The 13015-nt window shown below is 43.7% G+C and overlaps 1 protein-coding gene across 2 annotated transcripts in view; it reads left to right on the top strand.

The window, feature by feature from the left end:
* The first annotated feature begins 188 nt into the window (after positions 1–188).
* ESYT3 (extended synaptotagmin 3) overlaps positions 189–13015 on the top strand; it is a 38752-nt gene continuing 25925 nt past the window's right edge. The window contains exons 1-2 of one of the 2 annotated variants that reach the window (XM_063400915.1): positions 189–1884; positions 4629–4788. Coding sequence is in view for 1 of the 2 variants with exons in the window: in XM_063400914.1 (XP_063256984.1) it covers positions 9139–9408 (270 nt within the window). In the remaining variant the exon portion in view is untranslated. Of the gene's footprint in view, positions 1885–4628; positions 4789–9030; positions 9409–13015 lie in introns of those variants that run through there. The other variant, XM_063400914.1, reaches the window with a different exon arrangement.

Below are 13015 nucleotides of genomic sequence, written 5' to 3'. Positions count from 1 at the left end.
CGGATGTCTCACTGGCTTTTAGCAATCTCAGACTGGAGTTGTTCTGATTTATATCCTGATTCTGATTCAAATAGACTCTAAATATTTTGTGTGACCACTATTAAATACTATGAGACGTCTATGAACTTAGAGACTCCATGGGTTGTAAAGTGTCTCCAGCCAGGCCCCAAGAATTTCTAGTTGGTTTTAATATTTGGCTTGATTGATTTCATTAAAGGGCAGCAATTACATCAGAAAACTACTTGAAATAAAGCTGACTGTCTCTGAGCTATGTTTCTAATGCATTTTGAAATCTTTTAACTTAATGTATTTTAGTTTGTCTGCAGCTACTTGAGTAATGTAAGAGGGAACAGTTTGTTTCCTTCAGAATGGAGATACTATTTGTGAAATAGCCTTTCCAGGAGTGAGTCACTGATGAAAGGAGGAAGTTCATTTAATGTGCTCCCATGAAAACTGCAAAAAGAAAACTGAGTTTTCAGTTTGTCTGAAAGAAAACTGAGGGTTGATAAAGTCAGGCAGCATTAAATATGGGATCTTCAGCTGAAATAAACTCTTTCCTTTTGTTATGATTTTGATAGCACTCGAAGTCAAGAATTATGTCTGGAGTGTCAAAGATTTAACATCTCAAACTGCTGAGCCAAACTGAGTCCTTGCTAGAAGCAAGTACTGCAGGAAGTGCTTGGTCCAGTCACATGTAATGAACTCTGAGGCACAGCCACCTCCGTGGAGGCAGGGGACCTGGCAGCAAAGAGGGCACAGATTGCACGTCCAGAGTGAACATCAGTGCCCACCCAGAGCAGCTCTTTCCTGGGCATGACCAGGGGCTGCTCTGGCTGTGAGCACGAGGTGCAGCCAGACACCACTTCTGCCTTGTGCATCCCGTGTGCCTCTGGATTGCCTGCACAGCACAGAAAGGACTCCCAGGAGGCACCTTTCACCCCAGAGAGCTCCCAGCACAAGTCCTGCTGGAGGGTGGTGCTGCCATGGAACACAGGGAGCCTATGGGCCAAGGTCAGGCCTGGAATTCAGCTCCACTGATTGCAGCTGGTGGTGTCTGATCAGCACCACGTGGATCAGTTGGGATTGGCTGACTTCAACTAATAGTAGTCATTTTAGATTTATTTTAATTGTACTCAATGTCAGAAGCTTCATCCAGGGCCCTTCTTATTAGATATGAGCTCTTACTGGAGCCTGTTTTATAGGCTATAAATTTGTAGTCATTAATCCATTCAGAAAAAAAGGCCATCTCTTAGTTCCTCACTGTCCAGTCCTGATGGATTCACGACAGCTTTCATTCAGCAAAATGAAACTTTGTTACCTTTCCTTCTAGGCCTTTTCAGCACATTCTGCCAGATTCAGGCCTGCCCTCCAGTGGATGTATTGTCTGCACTTTGGTCTGGCTTGAATTCCCTGTAGGAAAAAACATTCTTGAAAAAAGCCAATCCAAATCACATAGAACTACGGGAAAAGCTGAACAGTTTTGAAGGAGACAATTAAGGCCTTTTCCCTGCTCATCTCAACAAAATATTTAGTAGTAAGAAACACATTAGAAATAAATACAGGAACTGGGGGGAAAAAAGGACTTTCTAGGCTAATTTATAAGCTCATTTGCAAGAAGAAGAAACAATGTAAGAAAACAGAGAGAAGGATTAGTCATACTGTTCTATTTCCAGTTTGGAATCAATAATGACTTTATTGGGTTTTATTTATAGCATATGAAACCCAAATTATGTAGGAATTCTCTTGAGCAGAAGAGGAGGTTTTTATTATCATTATTTTTTAACAAAATAATTAACCTTTCTCTTTTCTGTATCAACAGGCTTTTCCATAAGCAACTATGGAGAGTGGAGTTAGGCCCATAAAAGAATGCAAACTGATTGGAAGGTAAGTAAAAAACCTGGAGCTATGATACCTCTGAAAGATAAATCCTTCAGTGAAAGACCACCAAACTCCCACAGAGAAACAAAGAGAAAAATGCCTGTTTATAATGATAACCTTATATTCCTCTAGGTGCAGTGAATTTATACTCTCTAGAAAAGTAAAATAGAGGCTGGAAAACTGGTTTTTCACTAAGGAGGAACACCAGGAAGCAGCTCTATTTTTCTGATGTTCAGACAACAGCAGACATATCCTTTTTTTTTTTTTTTTTTTTTTTTTTTTGCTGAGTAACCAGAATTATATTTTCCATATCTTTTGAGAGCACTTCTGTTCACACTTTTACCATAAAAATACCATTCTTGGAAAAGTAGATCACTCTCAGCCATGCACACTCCCAGTTTGTCTCCTTTTGGGCTATTCCTTCAACACCACATAAGCTGAAGGTTTAGCAGATGACTCGGTTTCAAATCCAAAGGCAGCAGTCACATCCAAAGTTTGTCTTCAGTTTTTTCATTTGTGCCCATCAAGACTTTTTTTAGCCATAAGTATTTCACTGCTTGTCTAAAACAAGCAGCTGTAGTGGAACAGTGGTCTCCAGTGAGAACTTTCTGCTGATGATTAATACAGTCCTGGTGATGTTGTCTCTATTGCTGTCACCAATACAATATCTATGTAAATCTTAGCTGGATTCGGGACTGCTGACACTTTAGCAGATGCCGGGATCTCAGTCCTGGCCAGCAGAGGCCACTAGAAGATCGTAGGAACAGCTGTACAAGACCCTGGAGGCCTTGTAGTTCAGCATGTTCACTGCTCGAGAGATAGTATCTGGGATGTGGATCAGGATTTTCCCAAAAAGAAGGAAATTTTGGGAGGTTTTTCAAACTTTCCAAGATTTTTAAAATAACCTTTGGATGAATATTGCCTGTGCTGCTGGTCTGTTCTCTATGTGGGCTGGTACTTGCCAGCAATGAGCTGGAGCAGGTGCAGAGGGAAAAACTCTTTATAAAATGAGGTTCAAGATACTCTTTTACTTGTCCCCAGTGCTGTGGGGGACTTTGTAACTGCACCGTGCAGTTTGGTACAGTCAGCTGAAAAGGCTAAACTCACGAAGCAGAAACTCAGCAGGAGCTGGGAGGTGCAGCCTCACAGAGAGACAAGATGCTGTCACTGCTCTTCTGCAGTAAGTTGGCTCAGGAAAGGAGGCTTTTGAGTGGATTCCCAGCCCTGTGCCAGCCTGGTGTGCTATTCCAAACTGTGCCTGTGCTGTCCTTGGCAGCCCACACTCCAAGTGGGAGATGGCAGGCAGGATGTTCCTGTGTCAGGATCCATTACGATGAAGGGATGTTGAGCAGGCAAAACTGGGAGCAGCATTCCTCACAGTTTCACATGCACTGCTCCTGTTGTTACTCTGCAGGTCTGAATGTGACCTGTGTCCTTTGCCAAGTCAAGCACAGACTACACACATGGAGAGTCCTCTGACAAATCTGAACTTTCCATGCACTTCAATGGTGCTGTTATGTCTGAATCCTGCAGAACACAGAGAGGAGCAGAAAGTGTCAGGTTTTACCTCTCTCCTTTCAATCTGGGGAGCAAAAGTAGCAGATAATGTATCCATTACTTCTTCAAAGCCTAAGTGTAAAAAACACTAATGGAAGAGGGATGATGTTATTAGGTAAAGCATAGAATCATAAAATTATTTTTGATTGGAAAAGACCTCTAGGATCATCAAGTCTAATCAGTAACCCAACGCTGCTGAGCCCACCACTAACCATGCCACATCTACACATCTTTTAAACTCCTCCAGGGATGGTGACTCAGCCACTTCCCTGGGCAGCCTGTTGCTGTGCTTGAGATCCCTTTCAGTGAAGAAAATTTTCTTAAAATATGATTTAAAGCACCCCTGGCACAACTTGTCCTTTCCTCTCGTCACTTATTGTAAGAGACAAATACCACTTTGCTACAACCTCCTTTCAAGTAGGTGTGAAGAGCCAATAAACTGGACCTTATATTTAGAAACATCCTTGTTTTGTGGCACTTCAAGTGGAAGGTCCCAGCTAAACAAGATACACTTTCAATGTGTTTCATGAAGGCTGAGCACTCAAATTCCTTGGAGATGTTTCTGTCAGCTCAGTCAAGTACTTTAGGCATTTGAAACAGCAGGATCTAAATTGTGCAGATTAGAGACTAAGCTGTAGATTATTAATAACATTGTTCTGGAAATTCATCATGCACTTGAAAAGCAATTTTTATAGTCTAATATCTGTAAGTAGCCTGTACTAGCAAGCTCTTTCACTCAGCAGAATCAAGAAGGATTTAAAAGGATAGGAAGCCAATTTTTTCCTAGGGTTTTCTTGCTTGCCTTTCACTAGCTGACAACAAAATCTATAAAATGTTTTATCCTCCAAGAAATGTGTTGTGCTAATTTTAGACCAAAGACAGTGTATATTGTGCTCACAAATCCTGTTGCAGAAACAATTGTTCCAACAGAAAAATTGGATGAATTAATGTTATAACAATGGCAAAATTTAAACCAAACAGATTTAACAGGCTTTGCTCCTAAGATTGAAATATATGGTACAATAATAGAAGTTGTACTTGGCAAAGACTTTAAAAAATACACTGAATTATCTCATTGCAGCTCTCTGCTGATTCTTCTGTGTGTAAAATACAGTCTAATTTCCGCAAGATTTTACTTCTCTGGTGGGAATTTGTTTTTCCTCAATCCAGATTATAAATGTTGTAATGTTCAGCAGGTGGCACCAGCTGCCTGTGGCCAGTGCTGGCTCCAGAATGACACCAAGGAGTGCTCATGTGCCGTATGTGAAAATCTGAGTGGTACCCAGAGCCAGGGAAGTGACAGCTCCAGCTTGAAGATCACCTCCAGCAGCACAGGATAATGCCCTCCTCACTGTAAGGGAAGTTTATTTTTTCCTCTCTCTGATGCCATTATATCTTGTGCTTGTATACTTTCACATTTTTGTGCCCCACCTCTGCAGTTACATAATTTGTGTGTATACAAGGCAGAGCTTTTCTCAGTGTTTTGCTAACCCTGCTGCCCAGTGCCACGGCAGTGTGGCATTGCTGGCAGGAGGGGCAGGGCTGGGCCAGGGGCCACACTCTTATGTCCTGTGATGGACACTCTGCATCCTCCTGCACAGCCCTTGCATTAATGACTCTGCTGTAAAAAAAAAATGGATATGTGAAATAAATTGCTGTTACTGGCTTTGTTATCTTGCCAAAAGTCCCAGCTCTTCAGTGCCTCTCACTGCCCTCTGTACAAAAGCAGTGAGGAGCCATCAGCCAGGCAGGCATGAGGCACAGTGTGGGGAGTGAGCACAGTGGAGCAGAGCCCTTAAAGCAGGGTCATGTACTCACAGACTTTGCACATATTCCCAATGAAAGCCCAGGGCTTGCAGTCTTCTGATTATTTTTCTCAGGAGAAGACATCCATTAACTTTACCAGTCCAGACCATATTTACAGGTAATGCCAGTTAGTCCTAGATTTGTATTTTTTATGACAATGATTCCCATAACAAGACATATATACATAATTATTTTCATGACCAAATTACAAACGTCCAGCCAGAATAATGTCTCTGGCTGAGCAACATAACCCAGACTCTTTTGAGTTGCCTAGCTTAGCTCATATCTAATTTCTGGTCAGAAAAAGCCAGTTTTCTCTGGAGGAATGCACTCCAGATTTGCCTGAGCACAGACAGCAGGAGTAGATACAAGGCTTGTGCCCTATGATAGGCAGGGTCTGGATTTGGCTCTGCTTGGTGGGGTGAACACTGCACAGATGAAGAGTATGAAACCAGAGGAAGCTAAACAAAACTGCTTTGTCAAGTGACTGGGGAGTATCAAAAAGGGCAATAGCTTTAATCAGGTCTTGATACAGAAGTAATTCTGTTAACACAGGGAGTAAGATTTTAGTCTTACATAAGTGATTTATATTTTGCTGTGGAGGCACAGAAAAAAACATACTGCACCTCTAACATTTGCTAACATTAAAGAGGGAATTTCACAATGGTTGCAAACCCTGACGCCACAAGAAAGTTAAGTTAGAAAGTTATCTCCAGTAAACCCTTTGATAGCTTCTTGGTATGTGTTTCAGTTGATTCTTCAGGTTAATTCCTTTGCATGTTCTCTGCAGTTAAAAAGCATTGGCATTTTCTCATAACTCCCCACCTTTAAAATGGGTTGCCTTAGTTACCGTGGCCAGCTTGAGAGACAGCAGATTTAGTACTAATACATTTTCAAATCTCTGCAGTTTCTGTAAAATCTCTGTGTCATAATCAGCTACAAGATATAGTTTTATCATAGTGTTAATAAGCATAGTGGCGATGCCTGATCAAATTTAAAAAGGAGAGAAGATTGTCACAGGCCAGAACAATAGCCTTGGGTCATTACCTTAGTGACTGTCCTGTGAATATTAGGTGAAACAGCTTGTGGAGTTCCCCTGTAACTGGAAATAAAGTTGGCTTCATGTGGTTCAGATGTCTGGTGCTTGGAACCAACCTGCTGCAGTCAAGGTCATGCTTTCCCCAGAAGGAAATTGTTAAGTCTTAAGTTGTCTTATTGATTAGTGATTCAGTATTTCCTGTGACACTTCAGAAAATCAGAGATTTATAATAAAATTAGTATTTTAAAGGTTATTTTTTAAAGAGTAACTACTATCCACGATAAACAGAGTTAACAGTGGTCTCAAAGGTTATTGATTTATCTTGGTTTCATCAGCATAGTATTTGGTTTGAAAACACTTCTCTGTGTAACCTGATATGATAAAAGTAATTTTTTACTTCTGTTCCTTTTGGTTTGTTCATATTTTAAATTTTTAAGTAGGGTGAGCTAAAGTTTAATGACATTTTATATTACTTGTGTAATTGTTTAAAGTTCCTAAAACCCCTTTAATTACAGAAATACACTTTCTCTTCTTAAGATAAAGGAGTTGGCAGTAAAGGAACAAGCAGTGCCTGAGAAAGTCTAGCTATTTCCAATCTCAGGGTCTTAGGGGACAGTGGAGAAAGGAACTTGCAGTTCTGCTTTCATAGAAGCATCTCCTTCTCTAAAGAGCAGCTGTGGGCTGTGCTGCAGGACTGGAAATGCTCTGGTCATTTGTACAAAGGGTAGTGCTTTTGTTGTCCTTAAACCTCAGCCTAGGTTGTTGTGATCAGCTGAGTGAAGAATAAGAACCCAAAAACTGTGGCTTTATTTATTTATGAAATTTAATTTATGGAATTAGCCAATATGTATCTCACTGCAGCCCCACTGTTTTTCTGCTCAATAAACTGATACTTGTTGATGCTTCTCAACTGCATGGCTCTCTGAGTTTGAGATAAATATCTCAAACTCAGTAAAAGTAATAATATGAAGGAGGAATACACTAAATCTAGCTTTTATAGCTTCTCCTAGTAGCAAAAGCAACCTTCCAAGTCTTCAAATCACTAAAAGAGCCTTTTTCTTAGAAGCTTCTGTTTTTCAGAAAGGTGAGGCTGAGTCTATCCTTCTGTAGTTTCAGATGGCTGAAATGAATTAATGAGTATATTTTACAAAGCTTTATGTGACAGTGGGAAAAAATAAGCAATGAGTTAGCCTCAGTCTTTTGCCACAGGACAAAACCAAGTGGTTTTATGCACATAGATTTATCTCCTGGTTATTGTGCAAACTAACCACCGTGGGTTTTTAATACATGGTATCAGGAGAGCAGGTACTACTTCAGCTTCTGGCAGTTTCTGGACTTTCCTTCACAGCTTTACAAACAGAAATGCCCTCTGGGGTCAGCCCACTGGTCCACTTGCTCTTGTGGTGTTACTCATTAGGGGGAGGGCATGAGCCCAGGCATTTCCTGCAGTCCTTTCTCCCCAGCCTCTGCAGCTGTTGTGTCTATGATATTAGGGAACACATTTATTGGCCCTTTCCTTGTCAATGTACCTAATCCCTTTTTGAACCTGTTGACACCATCTGCCTTTCGGGTCTTGCAGGTTCTAGAGATTTACTGCCCAATGTGTACTAAAGTACTTCCTTAAGTGTGTTTTATAACGATTTATCTTTGCAACATCGCCAGGAAGAAGAGCATAGTCATCCTCATTTGACAGTAGGGAAAGATTAGGAGGGTTGTTTCCAAAAGCACCTGTTAATAGATGTCTCATGCATGAGTTTCTCTAACATGAGGCATTTGAGTTTTCAGATGCCTGAACTGATTTCTAGTCGAGAGCAGTCATGTGCAATGATTAACAAACAGATGAGGATCACTTGTGGTGTTGTTTGATTTACTGACTGACCCATAATTAAATACCAATTCCAAAGCAGAGACCAAACTTCATTCTCCAGTCATGGTCAGCTTCTTTTTCTTGAAGGTTTTTATCTGGCTCATCATCTGTTATCTTGCGCAGCCAATATCAAAAAGGGGCCACAATAAAAGCTGGCATTATTCACTGATGTTCCAGACTTATCCACTGAACAAAGAGTGGCATTTGCCTGATGCAGGGAAAGCTGCAGTGGAAAACACAGTGTAGAACTGTACAATCACAGCCTGTCTGTTAAGGCATGTATATAAAGGTATAGAATTAATATCACTAGGGGGGAAATCATCTCAAAAAGTGTCTTTTGGAAAACATGTCTTACAATGGCTGAGGGAGCTGGGCTTATTGAGTTTAGAGGACATTTAAGGGGGACATAATTGCTCTCTACAATTACCTGACAGGAGTTGTAGTGAGGTGGGGATCATTCTCTTCTCCTATGCCTGCAGTGAGAAGCCTAGAGGACAATGGCCTCAAACTGAGGCAAGTGAGATTCAGATTACACGTCAGAAAAAAATTTCCCTGTGGTCTAGGGGTGAGAGTGCTGGATTGATGGCTGGACTTGATCTTAAAGGTCTCCTCCGACCTTGATGATTCTGTGATTCTGTGATGATCAGTATTTCAGAATCTAAACTCCCACAACATCCCTATCAAATTCAAAAGAGGACGAGAAGAAAGCGCCAAAGAAGAAGGAAAGCAGCAAGTGTCCAGCTCCAACAGGTGTTGTGTGCCCCGTGTCATTCCACATCCAGCCGTGACGATGGGTCACAGGGTGTGGGAGAGCCGAGCGCCCCGGGGTACCGGGCCGGCCGGGAGGGCGGCGCGGCGGGGCGGGGCGGCGGCGGGGCCGGGCCGGGCGGGCGGAGGAGCCGCGGCAGCGGCAGCGCGGGGCGAGCGCACTCGGCAGGGGCCACCGCGGCTCGGCTGTGGCGACCGTGGCGACCGCGGCTCGGCTGTGGCCATGCACTGCGCGGCCGCCCCGCGCCCCGCCGCGCTGCCGCGCCTGCTGCTCTCATCCGCGGCGCGGGCGCTGCTCTGGCTCGGCCCCGTGTACCTGGCGGGGTACCTGGGGCTGAGCGGCAGCTGGGTGCTGCTGGCGCTGGCGCTGTGGCTCTGCTGGGGACTCATCCGGCGGGGGAAGCGAGACCGCCTGGCCGCCGCCTTGGCGCTGCTGGAGGACGAGCGGGAGGCGGTGTGCCGGGGCCTGGCCGCCCGGCACCTGCCGGCGTGGGTGAGTGAGGAGCTCGCGTTCCGCCCCGCATCCCGCGGCACCGGGGATGCTGCGGGGCCCCGCGGCTCCGGGCGGCGGGAGCAGGACAGGGAGTGAGGTGTCCCGGAGCGAGCCGCCGAAGGGGTGGCAGTGATGCCTTTCGCCGAGCAATAGCGTCTTGGATTTTGAAGTCTTCCTTAGGAAAGCGAGGATTAAACTAGAAGTTGTTTTAGCCAGGAGATGTGCTGTAAGTGGGTGTGTAAAACAGACTGATGTATCGCCAGACTTCAAATATATGTTGTTGCATTGCAGGTATTTTGCTGTTGAGGATACTTAATTTAGGCTTTCTCATCCAGCAGATTTTCTTCCCTTTAGTGTCATTTGAAAACAAACCAAACTATATAATATTCTCTTCCTGCTAAAAATCCAAACATTTAATTTTAAGGAGTCATCTGTGGATGGTATAGAAGGCAAACCCCTGTCTGTTGTTCACATTTGTTTCTAGTCACTCTACGTTTTAAAGTGAAGAAACTAGAATTTCTGCATGCACATTTTATTCTGTCTTGGGTCATCTATTGGGCAGCCGTGGTTGGCTAATGGAAAGGATGATGAGGTGTTTAGGTCTTTTTGCTTTTATCATTATTTACTTAACATTTAAAAATCTCTCAGCGACTGGTAAGGAAATGCTTTTCTTGTAGAGTGTTGCATGGAGGCATTTATAGTGAGCAAACTTTTATATAGCCTACAGCACTTGGCTCTTCTTAATTCTGTGGGAAATGAAGGCAGCTGGCAGTTCTGAGGAGCGAGGCCAGGGTCTCCTGCCAGGGCTGATGCAGCTCTCTGCACACATTCCCTCCTGCCAGGCACAGAAGTCTGTCTCTGAATGAGGTTTCTGCTTGTTTGTATTGACTGAGCATAAAAAAAACCTATTCAGGGCATTAATGAATGTGGTGGTGTCAGCTCTTGCCCTGATGCTGTGAGAGCAGTGTTGTGTTTTATCCTCAAGTGCCCTGAATCATTGTAACCAGAAATTGAGCCTCTTAGTCACTGTTGAAAAATCAGGCTTGCCCCCACAGTGCACAAAAATTCAAAAAGTTCCATTAGGTTTTATGGTTGAAAGTTTTGAGCTTCAGTAGTGTGGGAGCAGGTGGTCCATTACTGATTGCCCTGTACTTGGCCTTCACAAGGCTGCAGGGAGAGCACTCTGTGCCTCAACCCAGGAGAGGTTTGGGCAAATGGGGAAACTGCAGCAGAGGCCACTGAGATGGTCAGGGGCTGGGGCACCTGGTGTCTGACAGCACTGGGGCTGTTCAGCCTCCTTCAGGAGAAGGGAAGGTTTAGGGGGTGCCTCATTTCCATCTCCCACTGCCCAGCATGTGCTCAGAGAGACGTAGAGTCAGATTCTTTCCAGAGGTCTGATTCGTGACTTGTGAATTCTTACTCCTGGAAGGCAGGATGTAGGACCTAATGATTAAGGGGCTGCACAGTGTGTTTTTAGTTTTATCTCTATTGACACTTCCTTTCGTGTGTGGGTAACTTTTGTTCTTCAGTTGGGTGTTTGCTTCCACACCACACTTGTCTTTGACGCTTTTTAGCTTCTCAGTTTTAATTTTCCTTCCATCCCCATCCTCTGATCTACTTCTTCCATGTGCCCATCTTGGAGGCTGATTCTCACCTGATTCTCACCTGATGCCTATTCAGTTTATTCTCTGTGGTGTTGTCTTTTTTATCTTTTGTTTTTGCCTTTCAGTGTTCATGGACCTTCAGTTGGGAGCTCTAAAACTGTCCACTGAGTTCTCTCCTGTCACACAGAGGTGGCAGTAGGAATACAGTCCAAAGGGAACATGGCTTGGATTTCCAGTGCTGTAATCTTAGGAAAGGTTCTGAAGGTGTGAAATGATGGCAGTGTCTTGGGATTCATGAATCTTTGTCTCTTCATGCGGTCTGTGATAAAATGAGGGGAATCCATCCAGTGAAGAGTTAAGGGCAATCATTGATTGTGCTGTTGGTTACAAATTGTTCTCCCTAGGAAGTGGCTTCTTTAAATTGGCTGGAGTTCTGCTCAGTCCTGGTATCAGTTCTTAGGAGATAGACAGAGTGCAGCCTTTCCTTTAGGGGGGATGCTGGAAGGGTTTCCCTAATCTACTCAACCATCTGTTTTGGGGAATTTGCAGGATTGTTTTGCAGTACCAATTTCTTGGCTGAAACCAGCCAATGAGTTTGGAATAGACACATTCCTGTGCTAGACAGTGTATGTGGGCAGGCTGTGCTTCCTCAGGAAACCAGGCTGGAAATCTGCTCATGACAGGCACAGTCAGATCCATGTCCTGGGGAGTTGAAACCTTCTGACTTCAGCCTTTGCAGCCTTTAGCATGACTTCTCTACAAGCAGGCAGTGCTCAGGGCAGAGGCAGCCAGGCTTCCACCTTCATTCCATCTCCTGGGATTGTAGTGACTGCTCTGTGTTGCTTTTGCCACTGGTTATCTGGTTGCACATGGCAGAATCCAAGTATGCTGCATTTCTTCCTACCTTAAACTCCTATTACCAGGCAAAATACTACTGGGTACAGAACTGTCCTTTTTAAACAGTTGTCCTTTTGCCTTTTAAGTCCTTCTTCATGCAATAAGTCTTGTTTACATTTCTTTTTTTCCTCCTGTATGAATAGCTAAAAATCTTGGTTTTTTGTAAAAAGAAACAAACAAAACACCAAAATCCCCAACAAAATCTGAAAAAACCAAACAAGCAGAAAACCAAACCAAACCCCAATGGATAGATTGCTGTGTTTGAACAGAATGGTGCCCGTTGTGTTAACAAGACATGGGTTTTGTTGTTGCTGTGATCCTTGGTGTGGCTTGCTCCAGGGCAAGGTGGAGTCATGCAGAATTTACACATTTTCTTTACTTGCTAGTAATTGCCCCTTACCTAGTGTTTTTGATCTTCAAAGCTCTTTTCAAATGCTAAGTAATTTTTGCTGCATTCCTTAAACTTTGGCAAGAAGTATGCCTGCTTTTGTAGATGGGTAAAACTGATTCTGATAGTGAGACTTGCCCAAGGCTACAGGATTAAATCTTACTCTGTGTCAGTATTAACTTTGGCAGCTCATGGTGTCTGGTTCTGGCCTTAGTAGGAGTGTTTTGGGCTCCTCATACCTGTGCTGTACTGATGACAAACTCGGGGCAAGACCTTGCTGGTGGGGCTCTCACCAGCAGCAAGGGCCAGAACTGAGTCTGAAATCCAGAGCACATGGTTCAGAAGTATGGAACTGCACATGGTATTATTTTCAAAACATGTTAGGATACGTTAAATTCTTGGAATAAATGGTTGGGTCAAGAAGAGAGCTTGGTGGTGTCACTGGGCTGAACCAGCCATGTGACAGGGTAGCTACCATGCATGTTATGGGGATACCCTGTGGGTAGGAAAGGACTTGCTCAGAGCTTATGCCTTACCACACAGTGGATAATGCAGTTGCAACACCTGGATACCAAGCTGTGCTTCCTCACAGAACTGCTCATTTAGTTCATACCACTGAGTGGAGCTGAACTTTGGTATGGAGAACCCACTGAAGTTTGGTGGCCTGTTATAAAAGGCATAAAGCTGGTTTTCACCAGAGTCATGTAATCAGCCAGTT

The sequence above is a fragment of the Prinia subflava genome, chromosome 6 (genome assembly GCF_021018805.1).
Source record: "Prinia subflava isolate CZ2003 ecotype Zambia chromosome 6, Cam_Psub_1.2, whole genome shotgun sequence".
Taxonomy (NCBI): Eukaryota; Metazoa; Chordata; class Aves; order Passeriformes; family Cisticolidae; genus Prinia; species Prinia subflava.
The sequence above is the reverse complement of the archived record's forward strand: the minus strand, read 5'-3'. Positions and strand labels throughout refer to the sequence as shown.